Source organism: Corvus moneduloides, chromosome 2 (genome assembly GCF_009650955.1).
Source record: "Corvus moneduloides isolate bCorMon1 chromosome 2, bCorMon1.pri, whole genome shotgun sequence".
Taxonomy (NCBI): Eukaryota; Metazoa; Chordata; class Aves; order Passeriformes; family Corvidae; genus Corvus; species Corvus moneduloides.
In genome coordinates this window covers 98,851,614-98,872,752 of record NC_045477.1, presented here as the reverse complement: position 1 = coordinate 98,872,752, position 21,139 = coordinate 98,851,614, and the positions used below count along the sequence as shown (strand labels likewise).

Here is a 21,139-nt window from a genome sequence, read left to right as displayed (position 1 = left end):
CCCAAATCCTTGCTCACCCCCAGGCTGCTCACTGGCAAGCAGTGGGGTGACAAGCAAAAAATGTCTCGACACTGTGGAAGCGCATTTCAGTAGGAATGAAAACATCCCTGTGTTATCAACAGTGTTTCCAGCACAAATCCAGCACAAAACAGTCCTGTACTGGCTACCATGAAGAAAATTAAATCTGCCCCAGCCAAAACCAGCACAAGGACTCACTACTTTATATGCACAATAAGATGTCCTCAATTTCAGACTTAAGCCTTTGCAAACATAACTTCTCCCTTGGTTGGTACTGATTTAGATTAACTGACTGCTGCCAAATCACTCTATAAAGTACTAAAGAAACTCAAAAATGGGAAATTTAATAGCCTTTTTAAAATATTTCCAAAACCAGCTGCTTGGAAGGTTGACTAAATGCTCATCTTCACTAACTGATGCCTGTTTTCAATCATACGATAGGGAGAAAAAGGCATTCCAGGAATTTCAGGCCATTTTGGTACTCCTGGCTCACATGGAGAAATAGGTGAGTTTGTTCTCTTATCTGAGCACCCTCCGTATTCATCACCCATCGAATACGTGACATTAAGATCTGAGGGGTCTCTGTTGCAGTGCTAGGTTTCGTTTAGCAAGCTGCAGCTTTCCCTGGGAGCTCAGCGGAGTGTTTAGGGCAGTGTGACCATTTTGCCCTCTCGTAGTCCATTTCGGACGGCTCCACTCTCTTGCTCCGGCAGCTCTCAGCTCTACAACACAGTGACAGCAAAGGAGGCGAGAAGGGTCCCTCCATAAGGGTTTCAGAGGACCTTTAATGGTTACACCTCGTCCCTGCAATCCCCAGAAACAGAGAGACCTCGTGATCCCGGCGCCGGGGGGTTTTGTCAGGGGCTCAGGGGCGGTACATGGGCGGAGTTGGGGTACAGGAACCAATAGGGAGAGCCTGAGGGAGGGGCCAGGGCTAGGGGCAGGGGAAAGCGGGGTGGGGGAACAATATGGGATAAGAAAAGCAGTGAGTAAACGGATCACCACCGGTCTCAGTGGATATTCAATCTCAAAGAGTCTTTCCACAGTCTTACAGAATGATATTGTAGATGTGGGAGGCTGTAAAAAGGTTAATACTGTTAATTTCATGCCACATGTGCTGTCCATGGATAAATCCATCTGTGGCAAGGAGGGAGGCTGTTCTACAGACTTTTTTTTGCTTTCTTTAATTTACTCCTCTTTTATTCTAGAAAGATAATTGTTGAATTTTGCCTCAAGTTGCAATTCCTCAAAACAACAGGAAGTACTGTTTAAATTAAAGCCTTACCACTCGTGTTCATTTTTATTTGAAATAGGTGATCGGGGAGATACTGTAAACTTACCAGGAATGCCAGGCCTTAAAGGGGAAGTTGGTGTGCCAGGCTTAACAGGTATTAATTTCACAGTTGCTCTTTGGATGTATTTCTTTCACATATTAAAGTTCCCAGAGGAAGGGAGGGGGAGTTTTGTATGGGCTCTTGAATGTGTGCTCTCATGACAGCTCCAGGAGAGGTTCATCTTTTCTTTATTGAAATAAATATGCGCTACATTTGCCTCTTCAACTGAAAATACCATTATAGCAGTAAACATCATCACATGCAACTCTAGTAAACATTTTTATATTATTTTTTTTGCTATTGATGACCAAAGGAGCATTATCAGGCCATGATTATAGAAGATGGGATAGCAAAGTCTCATAGATTTTGGATTGAGTTGTTAGGTAATGTATTAAAATTTCCCTGCACATGCAGTCCACTTGAACATCAGTGTCATATTCCACATAATTTGGGGAGTACTTTTAAAAACAAGTTCAGTGATCGTTTGGCCAGACGACTGTTCATGCTCCCAGATTACGTAAGCACCCTGACTAGAAGAATGTCTTTATGTGGCAAGACCAGGACCCATTCAGTAGCCAAGTTCACTTTATGCTTGTTTGCTTAGGGTTGTATAGATATTATTAAAATAAGGTACTGGTTTTGTGGTTTTCCAGGTATAAGAGGAGGTGTGGGGTCAAAAGGAGAAGGTGGTGATCCTGGTTTCCCTGGCATTGAAGGCCTCAAGGGCACACAGGGTGTCCCTGGCTCTGTGGGACCGGAAGGTAAAATATTCTTTTTAACACTTCAAAGAATAACATTGTTTAAGAGGAAAAAGAAAAATACTCTTTCCATCAAAAGAAAGTCATTATGTTTTTTAATATGTTCATCATTCTGTAAGTTGGTGAAGAGCAGTGACAAGGATGTGGAACTCACAGCAGAAGTTAAGAGAAAATTGCAGAAACCTAACTCTGCTTCATACCAGTTTTTGCTTCTTCATAGCAACCACATGTCCAGTCAAAGTGTTGTATTGCTGGCATACTCAGGTATTCTAGTGTTGTCTCAGTACTACAAGGAGTGGGCTTTTCAATGACCTTTTCTGCCATAAATGAAGTCAGTATCCCCCAGGACACAGTTACAGAGCCTTCGAGCCAGGCTCATTGGCCAACTGTACAAGAGAATCCAAGTCAGGTTCAGCTGAGGCCAGATCATACACTCAGGACTTAAGAACATGTCTTGTTGCAGGAGGATCATGGAAAGGCTCTTTCAGAACAGTTGTTCCACATTTCTCCTTATTAGAGGGCTTAGAAACTCCAGGCAAAAGTGGAAGAGTTTTGATAGGTGCCTCACTGGGAAACAGTTCTTGTCTGATGAGCTTCTCAGTCAGAAAGGCAAAACAGGCGCAGCAGAAGGGGAAAGTAACATGCACAGCAATGAAATCACTTATTGTAACTGGCAATAGAAGTCAAATTATCATTTTAATAGGAGGAGCCCACTGTCTTTTCTGAGGTTGTCAGAAACCTGAAGTTTGTAATGAGTTTGTCTCTCCTACCTGTGCTCTCTTTAGTTTTCTTGCACTTGGATGAGCAGTGCAGTGTCATACAATGACATTAGGAAGGGAAAGTCTTCAGTTTGCTGCCTGGGGGAATGAAAGTAGCACAAGCTGGTGTTTTGGGCTGCTGGTTTTAAGGATGCTCATGACCAATGATTCATTGTTGTCACACAGGTTTGCCAGGACTGGTTGGCCCCCCAGGGCAGCAAGGAAGCCCTGGGACACCTGGATTTCCAGGTGAAAAGGGAACTCCCGGCTGGCCTGGCTTACCAGGACAAGCAGGTATTTGTACAGTTTCAGCTATTCAATCATTTCTGTCTGAACACTTGCAAATGTTCCTTTGGGGTGAAGAAGAAAGGGGGTTTTTGCAGTTCAGAGTGGCAGAGTTTCCCCTACTAAAACATTTATTCCTCACAAAGTCCAGGTGTATTAACAAAGACACATGTGGTTGCTTTCTGATTTATGGCTTCTGGTGTCTTCTCAGCTCATTTTAACTGTTGATGACCTCTTCAACTAGGAAAGCAGTTTTCAGGAAACATATTCATTTTTCATGACAGCTAGGAAGAAAAAACAATAAAAAATTATTAAATATGCAGCAAGGGTAATGATATACAATATGAGAATATTAGAATGTGGCATTAGATAGCAAGCAACATGTTTGTCCTACATCATCACCAAAAACTGTTAACTGATTCAGTATCGAGTTTCAAGAATAAATTCCTTACGGCTTAGACAGAATTGTGCTATCAAAATGCAGGTGATAGTTTAAAATGAAGCTGTTTATATCATAGGATACAGAATCTCAATGGTTGCCACTTAATTCCTTAATATATTAAGCTAGCAGATTTTTTCTACCTTATAGCCAGAAATCACCCTGCTTTTAGTAAGATTCTTCTATCTGAATGTGCATCAAAGCTCAGCTAATACAGTTTTGAAGACTGCTTTTTTAGACAGTGAGGAGAGACAGACAGACACTTATTTTTCTGAGATTGAATAATCCTCCAGAGCTGTGGCCATTGTCTAGCTTTAACATCATATTCACCACTTTGACAGGTACAAATAGATGGAATAAATTTTACCTGTAACAATAGTAACAGTAGCTGTTAGACATTTCATTAGGGTTTTGTTGGGGTTTTTTAAATGAGACAGAGTGAATTGCTCCTGAAGACAGCTTTATTATAACCACATTTAGAGTCTACAATTATGTCATAATTGTCTTGGCTTGAGGATTTTGGAAAACTAAATAAGTACTAATAAAACTATGGAAGCAAGGCTGGAACTAATGGCATGCTACCAGATGGATCAGAGATATTTAAAAACTGTCTCTGGAGTAATGAGTTTATCATATAATTACAAAATTTGCCAATCACAAACTATGGTGTGGTGTATTTCATAATAAACTTATGGTAATTAATTAATTTTCAGATAATACACCATATTTTAACACAGAATAGCATTTATTCAAGCTTTTTTTTTTTTTTTTTTGGCCCAGGAATATATATAGACTAATAGAAACTATTATGATAATCATGACTGTCGTTTTAAAACAGGCCAGCCTGGCTTAAGAGGAATCAGTGGACTGCATGGTTTACCAGGCACTAAGGGCTTACCAGGATCACCAGGTAAGTGAGGCTGTTACTCTGCCTGTTCACAGGCACAACATTGTGTTGGCTTCAAGTTTTGTTAGTGAGGTCTTTGTAATGCAACTTTCTAAACTGTGTCCTCAAAAGCTTTGGAATGTGCTTCATTATTGTGGGCTCTGGCAAACAACTTCGTACACCATGTGCTACCCCACAGGTGGATTAGAACACAACTTCAAATTATAACTTCTTTCCTCTGATAAAGTTAAAACCTCAAGTTCTTTTTTCTCATCATGAGCCTTTTTTTCAATGAGCCATTACAGACTCATGTATTTTGTAAATCCACATGCTCTATACATGTACTTTAGCATGCATTGTTATATGCAGAAACATTTCAGCTTTCCTTCTTGTTCTGAACAACTCTCAACAGGTCCAGATGGGTATGGCTCTGCAGGTTTCCCAGGCACAGTGGGTGACAAAGGAGAAGCAGGAGAGCCAAGCAGAGTAGAAGGTGGCCGAGGACCTCCAGGCCAGAAGGGAGACAGAGGTGTTCCAGGTTTGTATTCCAGAGAATGGGATCCATCTGTTCTTTGTTTCATCTGTGGGTGTTAGAGAGGTCACGAAGTGCATAGTTGTGTAGGAGAACTCCCGAAGTCAGGAAGGTCACTGTTTGGAGTTTGTGCTGCAGCTCAGCCAGCCCTTGCTCAGAAACAGCAGTGTGTATTCCCCAGTGCTGGACAGCCTGAGTCCTTCCCCATGGTAGCAACATCTTGTAGCACCCACTGGGCCCAGCAAGCTGCAAATGCCAGAGGCTACTCTCAGCCATCAGCTCCCCAAACATTTTTAATGAAGCTCCAGTTACACAAATGCATGACCCCTCTCTCTTTTTTTGCAAGCCTGTCCATATTTACCTTTCTCCTGAAAGCCTCACTGTTTGTCAAAGTGTGATGGTCCTGCTGACACCTCGGGGGCTCTGTTCCCATACACAGTGCTTTGCTGGTGCCATCACCCCTTGTGCAGAGTAAGGTCCAACCCCCCATGCTGTAACAGGCTGTGCTCATTTCAGGATGGGTCACCACCTGGTTTTCATCCATCAAGAAGCCACCAGACTGATGTTATGAACAAATTACAGGGGTTTTGTGGGTTTGTTTTGTATATTTTTCCAACATTTTGGCTCTAAAAGGATTAAGGATTGACAGAGATATAAAACCTTACTGCCTTTGCCTGCGTGGTTCAATGGCTCATTCCTATTCTTTTGTGTTACACTTTATTGTTACTAACACGCTGTGCCATCTCAAACACTATTCAGAGATTTATTATCAAGCATTAGAAAAAGCAGCTTACCTCATCCATGGATATTTGTCACAATTATAAACAGAAGGTCGACTTCCTGACAACTTCAATATACTTTAAAAAATAATCTGTTATTGGTAGGGCAGATTTTTGGCCATTTAACAATTTTTCATCTGTAGAGAACTTCTTGGATTTGAACTTTTGGTTTTAACTGACCCCCGAAAATGCTAAGTGTGAGCCCTGACTCTGCAGGCACAGAAGAACAAAGCTGCTTTCCTGCCTGCTTCAGTATACCTAGGGTATTTTGAGTACTTCCTATCTTGAAATATTTTACCTGGCAAACACGAGATTATTAGTATTCTACACAGTGAGATGTAATTAGCTACCCAGAGAGCTTTGGCAGAGAACTAGTATTTTAAAATTCTTTAAAAAAAACCTTCCACAGTAACATCTGAAAAAATAAAAATCAGTAGGAATTGCAGGTGTTTTCTATTTTGAAAATCCCACTTCTTAGTCTAAGGTGAGTCCTTTTAATTGCAATTGTGCATTTTTTTTCTTGCAGTACTGATTATTTCTTCTCTTCCTTTCAGGAGTCCCAGGACCCTTTGGTATTCCTGGGCAGGAAGGATTTCCAGGGCCTCCTGGGATTTCAAATATATCAGGATATCCTGGTGATAAAGGTTCCCCAGGTCTAGATGGAGTGCCAGGTAATTCATGCAACAGCAGTCACTGTTATTTCTGAATTGATTCAGTAAAGTAGCCCTATTAAACACAACACTGAAATTGTTGGATGGAACTAATGGTACATCAGATAACAGAGACAGACCTCTTGAAAGCAAAAGGCAGTTCCTCCAGGTTGTCCTGATGAAAGGATTTGAATTTCATGCAAATAACATTAAATAATCCAGAATTCTCTTAACAACTTTCAGAAGTATTATGCTAATCTACTACTCTAAAATCTGAGGTCTGTGGCAGACTTGTAAGTCTATTAAATATTGTGTTAATCATTTACAAAATCCTCCTATGTGAAATGACCATGCAAGCTAAATTTCATTGGAAAGCATTAGCTCTTCCCTCTTAAAAATACCTGTTGCTTATTGGAGTGCACAGTCATTTCAAACTGTGGTGCCACTCTGAAGAGCTTTTAGCAGTTGTTCCACTAACATCTTTATATGATGGATGGAAATTTTTATGTAAACTCAGCAAAAACTTAGGCAAACCAGCTGAAAACTAGCAAAATACCTAGGCTTCCAAGTTAAAAGAGAATGTTAGTTGGCCTGACTCTGTATAGTGGTTCCAACTCTCCAAGCAGTCAGGGGAGTGGAAACAGGAACACCATGCCCCAGCCAAAATGGTGAGACAAGTGTGGCTCACTCTTACTTTGCCACATACATCTTGCATTTGTATCCTCATGTGACCCAGCTTCAAAAGGCAGCACAAGAGATGCCCCACTCAAAACCCTAGTTAGTAAGTCACTCCCTCCTCAGAAACAAGGTCCAAATGCCTTGTAAGCAGCAGAGGTAACTGAAGAGAAACCTGCCAGGTTAGCTTCAGGCAATATGCAATTCTAGAAAAAGAAGCTGTTCCCATAATTCCCAAGACAGCATGAAGTACTTCTCTGTGGAAGGTATCTTTCAGCTTTTTACCGGCTAGGCTAGTGGTTTAATGCCTTAGAAAGCCTCGAGCAGCCTAGAGAGGTAGCATGGGCAATCCAGCACTTTAGTAGCTCTAAAATCGGTACCTGTATCAGCTGCAAAGCAAATCAGCAGAAGCAAAGAGGGAGAACTACAGCTCCCTGCTCGCTCAATTTCCTGCAGTTAGAAGCTTTCAAATGAGACAGACAACAAGAGATGTTCACAGGAAAGTAGCTGAGCTGAGAGAGAGTGGAGCCTCCCCTTGACCATCTTTTATTAGGAGAAGGGGAAAGGGGAGGACTGGGGGCGGACCCAGGGTGACCGGCCAATCAGACACTGCTGAAGAGTCTGAGTTACATTTGGGTTTGCCCGCGCTTGGAACAAAGGAGCTCGGAGTACATGGCAGAAGCAAGTGTCTTTGGGAGGGGGAGGGGAAGCTCAGAACAGGCAGCAACACTTATCTAGTTCCAGATGTTCAACTGAAGCACTAAGATACACAGAACAGTAAGTCCTTGGCTCTGAGTCAGGTACTTGATGCTCTCTGATTTCTCTCTAGCTACTTGGATAATTTAGGATGAAGCAAGGAGGCACCTAGTGAAGTGGGGTATTTACTGGTGAAGGAATAGTTCACTGAAGGCTGTATCTCAGCAGGCACCTTATTTCTGCTGAAATCTTGCTTGAGATAACACTGAATTTTGTGGGAGCTTCGTGCTCTAATTCCTCTGCCACTGCTGCAGACAGCTATGCCAGCCTGAGAGCAGGAGCAGGAGTACTGAGTAAGTCTGCTGAGGAGCTAAACATTTGCTTCCTGCTTAAATTAAGGAAATAGAACCTGATGGGATACAGTTAGATAGTTCTGTTATTTTCCTTTGTGCCCAGGTGTTAAATATAAACAGATTACAATCTATATGTCCTCTAAACAGGCTATCCAGGACCACAGGGGCAGCCTGGAATACCTGCTCCACCAGGAAGCAAAGGAGAAAGTGGACAAACAGGTAGGGCTGGAGAAATTGGCCCAAAAGGAAGTAGAGGTGATCCTGGATCAGCAGGAAGACCTGGCCTGCCTGGATTCCCTGGACTAAAAGGTAAGGATGGGAAATGCTGATCTTGGCAGGAAGCAGGCGAGCCTTCTATGCTACAGCAGCTTTAATACCGTGACTTTTGCACTCACTTGATTTGTACTGAAATGCAATAATGCCACTTGTCATTTTGCATTAAAGGTCGTAAGGGTGAACAAGGTGTCATCGGCTTTATGGGCACAGCAGGATTTCCAGGTGATTTGGGACCTATTGGACCCAAGGGAGATAGAGGAGTAACTGGTAAGTGTGTGCAGTCAGATGTGTGACTCCTTTCTAAACCACTCATTCTCCAGCTCCACAGAGCTGATCTAACTGGCCCTGCTCTGAGCAGGAGGTTGTGCTAGGAGACCTCCAGAGTCCTCTGTCCTGCATGACTGTGTGAATCCTGGCAAATTCCAGAGGACAGATGCCTGAATTTAACATGAGAAGTCAATTTTTTGCCTTTATGAATTTAATTTGTATGAGGTGCCAACTCCAAAATCAGAGCTACTTTTTGGGGTTAAAAAAAAGAATTTCTTGTCTAAATTAGTCCTCCAGAGTAGACATACTGGATATTTAAGGAGACCTTTAAAATCCATCACTCCATCTATACCATCGTGTATTTGTGTCTCTTGAAGCCCACCAAAAGATGGTGCTGCACCTCAGAGAGCTGTGGCAGTTTGGGGGGAACTTCCCGGCTTCCTGTGTCACAAATGAGGGAGCAGTAGCATCATTAACTTCCTTCTGCTTATCTGTGTACTGTCCAAGTGAAAACAATCTCTTGAAGATTATCCCATACTTGGAGATTGTCTCATCTTGGGCATCCCATACCCACACATATTTCCCCAATATAAAACAGCTGCTATACCCAAGCTGGTTGAGTTGCAGACCATAGACCCTCTCATACGTATGCAGCCAAGTAAGACCAACATATCTCTGGATGAAAGTACGTTAAGGAAAAATACAGGGCGGTTGGGGTTTTTTTTTAATCAAACTATCTCATCCCCCTTCTAATGACAGGCTTCCAGGGACCTCCAGGCTCTCCTGGGCTGCCCCCTCTTCCTCCAAGGCTGGTTGCTGAGCAAGGTTCACCAGGTCCTCGTGGAAATATAGGACCTCAGGGAAGCCCAGGAGATATGGGACCTCAGGGCCCACCAGGAGATCCAGGTAGGAATCACACATTCAGACTGCAAGCTGTTCCCCTTAGCAGAATGAGGCCACCAGAGCACTGCTTGTCTGTAAGCCAGAAAGGAGAGTCAATTTTTGGTCTTCCAAAGCTGGGGCTTCAGCTTTTTTCCTCCTCCTAGCATTCGGAGCGTAAGCAAAACAGGAGAAAACTTTGGCAACACTCATGTAGCCAAATCTACACAGTAACACTCAGTAGCCAAAGCAACATCAGATATGGACCTGGCACAAACCAAGACTGAACGTGTTTGGTGGGAAAGTGCACATCCTTGTGGGAATGCTGTCAACTCAGGGAATAATGTAGTGTTAGTGACATATGGACCTGATGCAGTGCAACTTTCGCCATGAGCCTCATCAGAGATAAGTGGTGCCAAGAGTGAAGAATTAGGGTTGTGGGGCTCATGTTGTCTTGATCCCAGCAACCTTTTCCAATGAACTTAGTGCTTTTTGCCTGAGCAAGTACCACAGGATCTTGCCTTCAGTGTAAATTAGTAAACCCAGCAGACAGGACCAAACATATGCAAGTAGAGCACATGTTAACAAGGTGGGATGGGCATGTTGATATGTCTGCAGTCACTGTGCTTACAACCATTGTTGTGTAAGGTTTCAGAGGCTCACCTGGAGAGCCAGGACTCCAGGGCAGGGGTGGTATTCCAGCTCCTCCTGGTTCCAGAGGAGAACAAGGAGGAATGGGATTTCAGGGTCCGGTGGGATTTGAAGGTAAGAGATATCACACTTCTTCCCTCTTTCTCATTTCTCTGCACTAAATTGCTCTGTAGTTACTGCATCAGTGGTAGGAGAGGGGAGGGGAGGGGGGGAGGGGAGGGGAGGGGAGGAGAGGAGAGGAGAGGAGAGGAGAGGAGAGGAGAGGAGAGGAGAGGAGAGGAGAGGAGAGGAGAGGAGAGGAGAGGAGAGGAGAGGTGAGGAGAGGAGAGGAGAGGAGAGGAGAGGAGAGGAGAGGAGAGGAGAGGAGAGGAGAGGAGAGGAGAGGAGAGGAGAGGAGAGGAGAGTTTCTGTCTTCAGAGATACTTCAAAAGGGACAACTAATTAACTGTTAACAGTTACTGTAGAGCAGTATTTTCAGAATAAATTTTGATAGCTGTAGATGTCAGTACACTCATGAGTTTGTTTTGATCTGAGTGTATTTATTCTCTCTAAGTATCTTCATCCTAGTGTTTAACTAACAGTTACATTCATGGAGGTGAATGGCTGGGTAGGTGATACTTGGATAGATGAAGTTTAGGGGAATGTATTTGTAAAAGAAATACCTGTGTCTTTATCAAATCAAAGAGCAGAACTATTACTATCTTAGCTAAGCACACAGAGAAAAAGGTATTTGCAGAGCACAGTTTCAAGTGTATGGATCAAATGCAAGAAGTCTAACAACTATTGGTTAATATTGGACTAAGAAAATATTTTAAAGGAAAAATATGCTCATCTGTACACAGAACTTTATTTTGACTTTCCCTAGGTCTGATGTGAAATACACTATCTAAGAAACTGGGGAGCCTAATCCAGCACCAATGTACTTCAAAAGCAATTGTTACAATCCTAGAAATGCAGCTCTTTTAACAATAACTTACCATAAAGAAAAGGCATCATGCAATTAAGCTGTTCATCAGCAGCTTAGCTGGAATATCAGCTAGCACCAAATCATTTGTGGGAGCACAAACTCAGCTGGATTCTTTCTTTTCTGCCTTCTCTAAGGTCAGCCAGGTCGCCCCGGTAGCCCTGGGCCACCAGGCATGCCGGGTCGCAGTGTCAGCATGGGCTACCTGCTGGTGAAGCACAGCCAGTCCGACCAAGAGCCAATGTGCCCAGTTGGCATGAACAAACTCTGGAGTGGATACAGCCTACTGTATTTTGAAGGACAAGAGAAAGCACACAATCAGGATCTAGGTATGTACAAATATTGCTGGCAGCAGCCTCAATTCCAAAAACTGGGACTACAGCAAACAGGCTTAGGAAGCACCAAAATGAGAATATAAAAACAGCATGTCTTCGTAGAGCCCCCCCGAATGAGCAAGTCATTAGTGTTGTTCAAGGGAACCTGTAAAGCCAGCAAAACGTTCTGGACCACAGGGCTTGTGTTGTAACCGCTGGACTCTGCCTAGCAGGCTGCAGCTCCCTGTGAGCACAGCGGGGGTTTCCCAGGGCCATGCGATCAGTCGCATCCCGGAGTCCATTTCAGACAGCCCCGCGACCTGGCTCCGGCAGCCAGCAGCGTTACAATGCACTGATGGTAAAGAAGGCAGAGAAGGGTCTCTCATGAGGGCTTGAGATGGCTTTAATCACATCTTGTCCCTGTGATGTTCAGAGGCAGAGAGAACGCATGGTCTGGGTGCGGGGTGGTTTTGTCAGGGGCCCAGGGGCAGTCCCTGGGTGGGGTTGGGGTACAAGAGCAAATAGGGAGAAACCGAGGGAAAACGAGCAAATAGGGAGAAACCTAGCCAGGGCTAGGGCAGGGAACAGGGGAACATGTGAAATAGGAACAGCAATGGGTTAACAGATCCCCACAGGCTTTCCTGACAGATACTTGGGAAAGAGCAGGAAACTGGAAAATGTGCATTGTCTTCTGTGAGAATGATTGCTTTTTTCTTCTTTTTTAACAGGGCTGGCTGGTTCATGTTTGTCTCGTTTTAGCACCATGCCATTCCTCTACTGTAACCCTGGGGATATTTGTTATTATGCAAGCCGAAACGATAAATCCTACTGGCTCTCAACTACAGCACCTCTTCCAATGATGCCCGTGGCAGAAGAAGACATTAAGCCGTATATCAGTCGCTGCTCAGTTTGTGAGGCCCCAGCTGTGGCAATTGCTGTCCACAGCCAAGAAGCTTCTATTCCTCACTGCCCTGAAGGCTGGCGCAGTTTGTGGATCGGATATTCCTTCCTTATGGTATTTGGTCTCCAGTGTCACATTTTGTGCAGCAGTGGGTTTTAAATTTGAGTGTTAGTACTAGTAAGGCTGCTCTGCTTCAGAGCCAGCAAAAACAAAACCATGCATCGCACTGGGGAACCAGGGAACTACAAAAGTAATTTCTAGGAAGCAGAAGAGGAAGATGAAAATTTCTGTGAATTTCAGAGAACATTGTCTCTTGTCAGAGTAGCATCTGGAGACCTTACTTTATGTACAAAATAGTGCTTCAGAACTGAACAAAAGGACAGCTGTGACTTAACAAATAAAATTACACTGAGGTGCAACAGTAGCATATGAAACATTTTCACAGCCAAAGATTTGGAGTTACTTACATACATCACTACTAAGAAGCTGATCTAGGGGAGAAAAAAAGCAACAACACACTTTTCCCCTTCTTTTTGAAATTTAAAAATCATTGGTTTTTGGTTGAAGATTTTGAAGCCAAAGTCTTTCACTTATTCTGGAAAGAGAGACAGCCGCTAGTTGTTTTTCAAATTAAGTTTCAGTGTTGTATCTCCAATGGCAATAAGAGCTCAGCTGTACATCCCATGGCTTACAGGATCTCTTTGATCTTGTGATCTTATAATCAGGAAAAGGGATGTTACACTTAGCGCTGGGTGTGCAGCAGAAGACCTACTGAAGGGCCTGACCTTTTTTTGCAAGACTACAGAGGGATCATATGAGCACTGGAGGGTAAAGAGCAGCTGAAATGTTACTGAATGGTCTGATGCTCATTTTTCTGACTTCCTTGATAAACACGAGAGTCAAAACCTGCAGCAGCATTTGTATGTCAAAAGCCAAAAACTTAAATTTTTCAGAAAATAAGATAAAGGGAAATCTGAAATTTGTTACAGAAAAAGAAAACCACGTTTTGAGAGAGCAGGTCAATTTTTTTTTTTACCATCCCTGTGTTTGACCTTTCTTTTCCTTCTATAAAAAGCCCTGATACCAATCTGATAGTTACTTCACAAGAATACTAAGAATTAATTAAATATTTGCAAAGCCCCATGTAAACACTGAGCATTGTTAAGAGCAAATCGTCACCTTAGCAAGAACCTTTTGCCAGGACAGAGTCTGTCAGCACTGTGGTACACACAGTGAGAAGAATTCCCATTTTCCCAGCTGGCTTTTGGAGCAAATGAAGTGTTTGGTTGTACGCATTTTTGCTTCTCAGGCAACTGTGGAAGTAGAGCACGTGTGGTTTTCTCAGAGTACATACTGTTTTATTTCCTTGGCTTAAATTTGTCACCTCCTTCCCCTGAGTAAGGTACAATCCTCAGTCAGCACAGACTCTGCCCAAACAGCTGGAGAAGTCAGCAAGCACTCCACTATCATATATCCTATACGAGTAAGCACTGCAGAAGGATAAAAAGCCATAGTCAATACCAGAAGAGATGTTACAGGCATAGAGTTGGAGCTTGCAGACCAAGCATGCAATGCCAGTGGTCATCCTCAGGTTGCCAAGCAGGGCTGCTCCCAAGCCAGGGCTCAAACAGCAGCAGCAGTTTTTACTATCTGCTTTCCACCTCCAACTGCAGAGGCCTCAAAGCTGTAATAATTTATGCTGCTTCTTACATTCCCTACATTTACAAAACTATTTAAGAACTTTATTTTCCAGCTGCTTTCTTTTACATTGCAGATTCTTTCCGTTTCTAACAAGAATTCAACAGTATAACTTAAAAATACAGCTGTACAGCTCTTAAAGGGACAGAGAAAAGGCCCATTTTGTTAGTAACGCCTTTGACAGAAGAAAAGTAACATTCAGTTCACTATCACAGAACCTGTCAAAGGCAACAGTTGAGTGGTGTAGAGATGCATGATTTTGGTGTAATTTGCTGTCAAAAAACATCCTACAGGGAACTAGTTATTATATAGAAGCTAATTCTGTTTCCACAGTGCTCCTCACATGCAATGCAGAGGAAGACAGACTTTATAATTTGGGAAATTCAAATTAGATGTACAGTGCAAAATTGTTCTTAGTGAGGGTAATGAAATAGAGGAGCAAGTTGCCCAGACAAGTTGTGGGAAGTCCATCCTTGGAGATACTAACAACTCTACAGCACCTTGGAGCAACTGAGGGCAACTTTGGTGTCGGTCCTGCTTTGAGCAGGGAACTGGATGAAGTAACCTCCAGTGGGCTCTTTCCACCTAAATGACTCTCCAATTCTAAGACTTTCAACAGTGAAAATCTTAACTATAGAAAAGATATTTGTTAGAAGATTTTAAAGATGCATCAGCATATGGGCTAGCTGCTTTATATCATTATAGCATAGCCAAACCCTTACACAGATGCAGGACTAGCCAACTTTCTGCTCTGGAGATAAGAATTAGGAGCAATTCTAGTGGTTTTTCTCTTTTCACACATGTAAGTTTATGAGAGCATTGCCTGAGGCTGCACTCTGAACACTGCTCTCCTTGTCTCCCTTAGCACACTGCTGCTGGTGATGAAGGTGGAGGACAGTCGCTGGTTTCTCCTGGGAGCTGCCTGGAAGATTTCAGGGCGACTCCTTTCATCGAATGCAATGGCGCACGCGGAACCTGTCACTACTTTGCAAACAAATACAGCTTCTGGCTCACCACGATCGACCAACCCTTCCAAAGCAAGCCCTCGGGAGACACACTCAAGGCAGGACTCATTCGAAGCCATATCAGCAGATGTCAAGTCTGTATGAAAAACTTATAGAAGTCTCTCACAGTATAAGGAACCACCTTATCATGTAGTTCTTATACAGTGGAGCCTTCTGTGGTGGTTAGACAATTGAATAAGTCATGTTGGTGCTTTTTTTAACTTATTACCTCAAAAGCTGAATGGAAATTAATTTTTTAAATGTCTGTAAAAGCAAATTAAGTATAGCACAAGTCTAACAGATCTAGTGCTGTGTTCTCCAACTATGCAGTATATATACACATTTTTTGCTAGTCTAATATTACATCATTTGCCAAATGATAGAAATACTCTCAGCTTTGAAACACCAAAAAAAACTTAGTAATAAAAGGTTTCCTTGGTCAGATACCCACTGCATTTACATGAAGAGAATATATGTATCTTTCTATTTACTGTATTTTCACAACAGTAAACACTAACAGCTGCAGTTCCATAAATTAACACAGGGTGATTTAAGTCCTAAATCATTGCAAAATACCAAAAATATACCATGGTCCAGAATGCTTATGTCTAGCATTGAAACCTAACTTAAGTTTTAGTATTTTATGCTTGGGCGTTTCAAACACACCCAACACAATATTTTTATTTTTTCAAGCCTCACCATGCTTTAGCACTTAACCACTGCCAATAACAAAGCCCACAGGCTCCCAAAAACAGTAACCGCAAAATGCAACTCTTTCAATTTGGTTATAAGTCTACATGATGAAAATTAGCGTTTTATTTTATAAGCTTGATGGGGTTTTTCCTAGACATACCCCAAGCCAAAGGATCCCTTGCTCCACTGTGCTGTGGACATTTCATGTGTGTCACACCACACAGCAGAAACAGCAGCAACTGGTTTTTGCATTGCACCTTTTCCCTTCTGAAATCAAGCCGCTCATCACAAACAGGCTTTAACCACATCATGTTGGAGCAGCACCCAGGATAGGGTTTGCAGGAGAAGGCATTGCTTGATGCCACACAACCCTGAAACACAGAACTTGCAGCCCTGCCAGCTGGCTCTCTGAAGGCATGCTGTCCTGGCAGCTGGGGACATGTGGCAGTGGGACAGCCACCATCCCAACGTGCACACAGTCATCCTTGCAAAAGCAAGGGGGAGGGAAGCAGGGCATTTATCTGGCACCCTCTCAAGGCACATACCTAGCACCATTATCAAAACCATACAAAAGGCTTGATAATGGCCAGAATGGCTAGCTCTTTCCTTCTGTAGAAAGAAGTAATTTAGCCCAAAGTTGTCTGTCAACACTTCAAGACAGGAGGGGAAGAAGGATCAGCTACGAATTTCATGATCACATAATCTGATTAACATTTATAGCAATGACAGTTGATTTTTCAGTAACTCGCCTCGCTCCTGCTTCAGGTGCTTCTTGGCTTTTATTATTACATTCCAACCTCACTGCATCATAAATAAAACCTGTTTTTTTCTACATCTCTATTTGTGGGTGATTTCTGTTTCGTAAACTTGTTTTTCCATATAATGCATATGGACTGCTCTGTTGAAATACTTTGTTTGTACTAAGGAATTAGAAAAGCACTCCCAGAAAACTCCTCCCGCTGAAACTCAAACTCTTCAACCAGAATACACTTGTTTATTTCATGGCACTTAAAAAGATCTAAGAGGGAAGCTGTGTCTAAAATCACTTATTTAAGCTGAACAACTAAAATAGTATTTAATCTGTTGTTGGAATGATTAAAGCAAATAAATTCTGACATTGCAGGTTAAAACAACCTATTATTCACACTCTACAAGGTTCAGGAAAACAATATTTACCAGACTTGACAAGTGTTACGTCCACAAAAAAATATATAAATTTTGTTAAAGTTCTGGAATCATAGAATGGTTTGAATTGGAAGGGACCATAAAAATCATCTCATTCCAATCCCCCTGCTGCAGACAGGGATATCTTTCCCTAGACCAGGTTGCTCAGAGTGACATTCAACCTGGCCTGAAACACTTCCAGGGATGGGGCACCCACAACTTCTCTGGGCAACCTGTGCCACTGCATCACCACCTTCACAGTAAAGAATTTTTTCTTAATATCTAATCTAAACCTGCTCTTAATTTGAAACCATTCCCCCTTGTCCTAGCACTACATGCCCTTGTAAAAAGTCCCCCTCCATCTTTCTAGTAGGCTCCCTTCAGGTACTTACCTAGCACATTGTCTGACCCAGATTAGTTGCTCATATAATTAGATATATCCATAAACAGAGAAATTACCTGAGCTTTAAACAAGCTCTCTGGCCCTGCTGTAGCTCTGAAAGGCAGCCCCTGAACAAACTTATCACACTGTTATTTATTTCAGCTAAATAAAAAAGTACTGAAAACATTGCAGTCAACATGAGCTAAATCTATTCCATACTTGTCAATTCTCTTAAATTAAATGTGACAGTAACAAATACCCAAGAATAGACAACTTGCCTCTTCGACATACTGCTAGACATCGGTGGTTGTGGGATGATCACACAACTATCACTTGTGAGTTGTACAGCATGCTGCTCTGGCAATGCAGCACATTCAGGGTTTTAAGAGAACTCAAGGTTATAAAAATCTGTAAAAACTGATTATGTCAACAACAGCAGCAAACTATTTGGACTTTTGTGGCTAATATATTGCCTAATCTTCCTACGTAGCTCATTGCTTTAGCACATAGAACTTTAGCACATAGTTCTTCCACCAACAGTTGCTCTGCCTCTTCATTTTCTGACTCAATAAGCTGTTCTTAACAAGTTTCTTAACAGAGTGGTCCCAGCACAGCATTAAGTGGAATACATGGGCGTGGGGAATAAAGAAACCAACCACAAAAGCCACAGGGTGCTAAGCAGGCTTGAGCTTCTGTACTTTGCGTGCGTCATGTGCTTCAGGTCTGTGTACTCACAGCTGTGCTCCTCCAAAGCCTGCGCAATCACGGCTCGGAGAAGTGGAGCGAGCTCATGCACACAAACACGTGGAACACTCACAGCACAGGACTTCACCTGGTGAGCTAATCCAGAGCACTGCATGGAAGGAGACTGACTTGTCAAATGGACTCTTAGCTGCAAGTTTACCTCCTATGAAGACAGGCTGACAGCTGGGGTTGTTCAGCTGAAAAAGAGAAGACTCTGGGGAGATCTTACAGCATCCTCGAAGTACCTAAAGGAGACATAACAAGACCTGTAGGGACACAGCAAGGGGCAGCAGTTTTAAACCGAAAGAGGGTTCGTTTAGACTGGACAGAAGGGGGACATTTAGGCCAGCCTGGATGGGGCTTTGAGCAACCTGGTCTAGTGGCAGGTGTCGCTGCCCGTGGCCAGAGGGTTGGAACTAGATGATTCTTGAAGATCCCTTCCAACCCAAACCATTCCACAGATCTGATTGTAGAATCCACTTTCAGGAAGCTAAAATATCTTTATTTAGGGAAAAGCTCAGCTACAGCAAAACTAAACAATCCTTTTACTGAACTATAGTGCTCCAACCTAGGATGCAATAAACCACCAGTGTTTTGCCTTGGTTTGATCAAATCTTTTGTTTCAAAGCATGGTGTATGCTTCCTACACTTTCCTGTTTGAAAACGTGCTAAAGTATAACATGCTGCTGAGCCTGGAGAAGATAAATGAGATCATATTCCCTTTCTATAGGTAATAGTGCTTCAGTATATCAACACAGGTATAGTGAAGTCAATATAGTGATGTGAGTTGGCCCCAATTATTCCCTCAGTGTGTATTGACCAAATGAGCAGAGTCTGTTCACACCCTACATGACTGTGCTTGTCTGTGGCTGCCAGAAATAGGAAATTAGCAAACAAAAAGCAGTAAACATTGCCTTGGCACAGGAAGTGTGAGATTGCTGCCAGGGGAGAGGCTGAGGGGTCACTGCCAATGTGCCAACAGCACACAAGTGCAGGCAGCAGCTGCCCCTGTAACCCCATGGGGACCAGTAGCACCCCCAGACACAGCCACCCACCCCAGGTGCAGCGGGGACATGGACCTGCAGCTGTTCAGCACACAATAGTTCAAACCCCACTGAACAAGGGAAAGAAGGATCACTGCACCCCACTGCTCACAAAGAGAGAAGCAAAAACAGGCAGGAGTGCTTCCCACCATGGTGTGGGCAAGGATGTAACTAAATGGGCTCAGAAGCTCTGCCAGCCCTATGGGCACCGGCAGAGGAGGTTCTGGCTCCTTTTGTGGCCCCCACAAGACCTAAAGCCTTTGTTGGGGTTGTCAAGGGCCCATAACAACCTCAGTCTTGCACCATCAGTGCCTGTGAGGGGCAGAAAGTAGGATGGATCCTTCCCAACCACTCTGGCACAGATCCTCCCCCGTGGGTCAGCCTGGCTCAGCCATCACCTCAGGCACAGGCTGGCCTGTAGCTCACATTCACCCAGCATGGCCAAAAATAACACCTCTTATTTCACTATATAATTAATTCACATAATGCAGACATAAGAGGGAGGGGGGGGGCAGGGGAAATAAATGCTTGTAAAACAAGTTTCCTCTCCCTGGCAGGGCAGGCAGAGTCCTTTGTCCATGCTTTTACCCACCTTCACTAGTCCTGGAGAGGAGGATTTCCCTTGGCTTCAGCAGCATCACCACAATAGGCCCAGCTCTGGACAACCTACCTCTCATCAACAGCTCCCATGTATTATGCAACTGCCCAGGTATTGTCATGATTTCACAAAGGCTGGTACAGTGACAACCCATCATAACCCAGAAATTTCTCCAGGAACAAGAGCCAGAAACACTAAAAAGCCATAAACATCATGCCAGACGACAAGGGTAGCCTTAAGGGCAAAAGTGCAGCACACAAGACTGGTTCCTGTGTCATCTCATTTGGTGAAAAACACCCAAGTTGGAGCCTTCAGAAAGACTGTAAGAATTACTTAAGATGTCATATGTATCAAATGCTTGTGCAACTGAATTACAGATATTTATACCTTAAGTGTTGGATGTTAAATTTACAAATATTTTTCCTGTTCTGTACCTTCTAGATGTACATCTCCCAAAATGCCTGACCTCGCAATAAGCGCGTGTTGCAGGTTCAGTTGTCAGCAGACACAGGAAGCCAGCACTGGACCTCTCACAGACGTGTCAGCAGAACCCTTTGGTCACAAACAGAACTGAGAGTGGAGCCTGTTTGTCTCTTCCCAGTCCTGAGGGAAGACTACATACTGACCCCTGGAATTTTGTTACTAGCTAGAAGGTTTCTAATTATACACATTTTCAAATACCACAGCTCAGGTGCTGTTTAGTCTTTGACAGACTGGTAAGTGTCTGCAAGCCACCAGCAAACCCAAAAGATCACAACCCTTGGTAAGACCTGTAACAATAGGAAATGAGGTAATGATTTTAAACCAAGGTAGGTGCAGACTAGATATAAGGAAGGCATTTTTACAACAAGGGTGGTAAAACAATGGAACAGCAAGCCCACAGCGGTGGTAGATGCCCCATCCCTGGAAATATTCAAGTTTCAATTGGATAGAGCTCTGAGCAACCTGACTGACAACCTACCAGCTCAATGCATGGAGGAGTGGACTAGATGACATTTAAAGATCCCTTCCAACCCAAACCTATGATTACATTATTCAATGTTCAGTGGTTTCTCTCTCAAGCCATTCTTCCCCACTACATGTGTACTATGAATTAACTTGAAAGCAGAAAATAAAGCTACTACTCTGCAGCAATTCGCTCAAGAGGATGTACTTCCAGAAAAAAGTACTTTAAATGTATTTAAGTAATAATTTAATTCACTATTTATTTAGGAATTGTCTCCCTATGTACGAAACAACTGTGATTTGGGTGGGACAGAGAGAGGCAATGAGAAAGCATAAGAATCACCAATGCTTGGTCTCAGACAATTCTAACAGAGGCATCCAAAGGAAGATGGAGGAGACGAGAGCTTGCAAAACTGAAAATATGCAAACTGCATCTTTAGGGTTTAGTGGTTG

The 21,139-nt window shown here is 43.1% G+C and overlaps 1 protein-coding gene across 2 annotated transcripts in view; it reads left to right on the top strand.

Moving 5' to 3' along the window:
* Nucleotides 1-15,516, top strand: part of COL4A2 (collagen type IV alpha 2 chain) — a 145,527-nt gene extending 130,011 nt beyond the window's left edge. For both annotated transcript variants that reach the window (XM_032100568.1, XM_032100566.1), the window contains exons 35-48: nt 460-523; nt 1,332-1,406; nt 2,006-2,113; nt 3,055-3,162; nt 4,431-4,502; nt 4,891-5,016; nt 6,344-6,460; nt 8,311-8,472; nt 8,608-8,706; nt 9,466-9,612; nt 10,234-10,350; nt 11,338-11,529; nt 12,243-12,529; nt 14,979-15,516. In XM_032100568.1, coding sequence (XP_031956459.1) covers nt 460-523; nt 1,332-1,406; nt 2,006-2,113; nt 3,055-3,162; nt 4,431-4,502; nt 4,891-5,016; nt 6,344-6,460; nt 8,311-8,472; nt 8,608-8,706; nt 9,466-9,612; nt 10,234-10,350; nt 11,338-11,529; nt 12,243-12,529; nt 14,979-15,233 — 1,929 coding nt within the window. In that variant the 3' untranslated portion in view covers nt 15,234-15,516. The remainder of the gene's footprint in view (nt 1-459; nt 524-1,331; nt 1,407-2,005; nt 2,114-3,054; nt 3,163-4,430; nt 4,503-4,890; nt 5,017-6,343; nt 6,461-8,310; nt 8,473-8,607; nt 8,707-9,465; nt 9,613-10,233; nt 10,351-11,337; nt 11,530-12,242; nt 12,530-14,978) is intronic.
* Nucleotides 15,517-21,139: the final 5,623 nt, after the last annotated feature.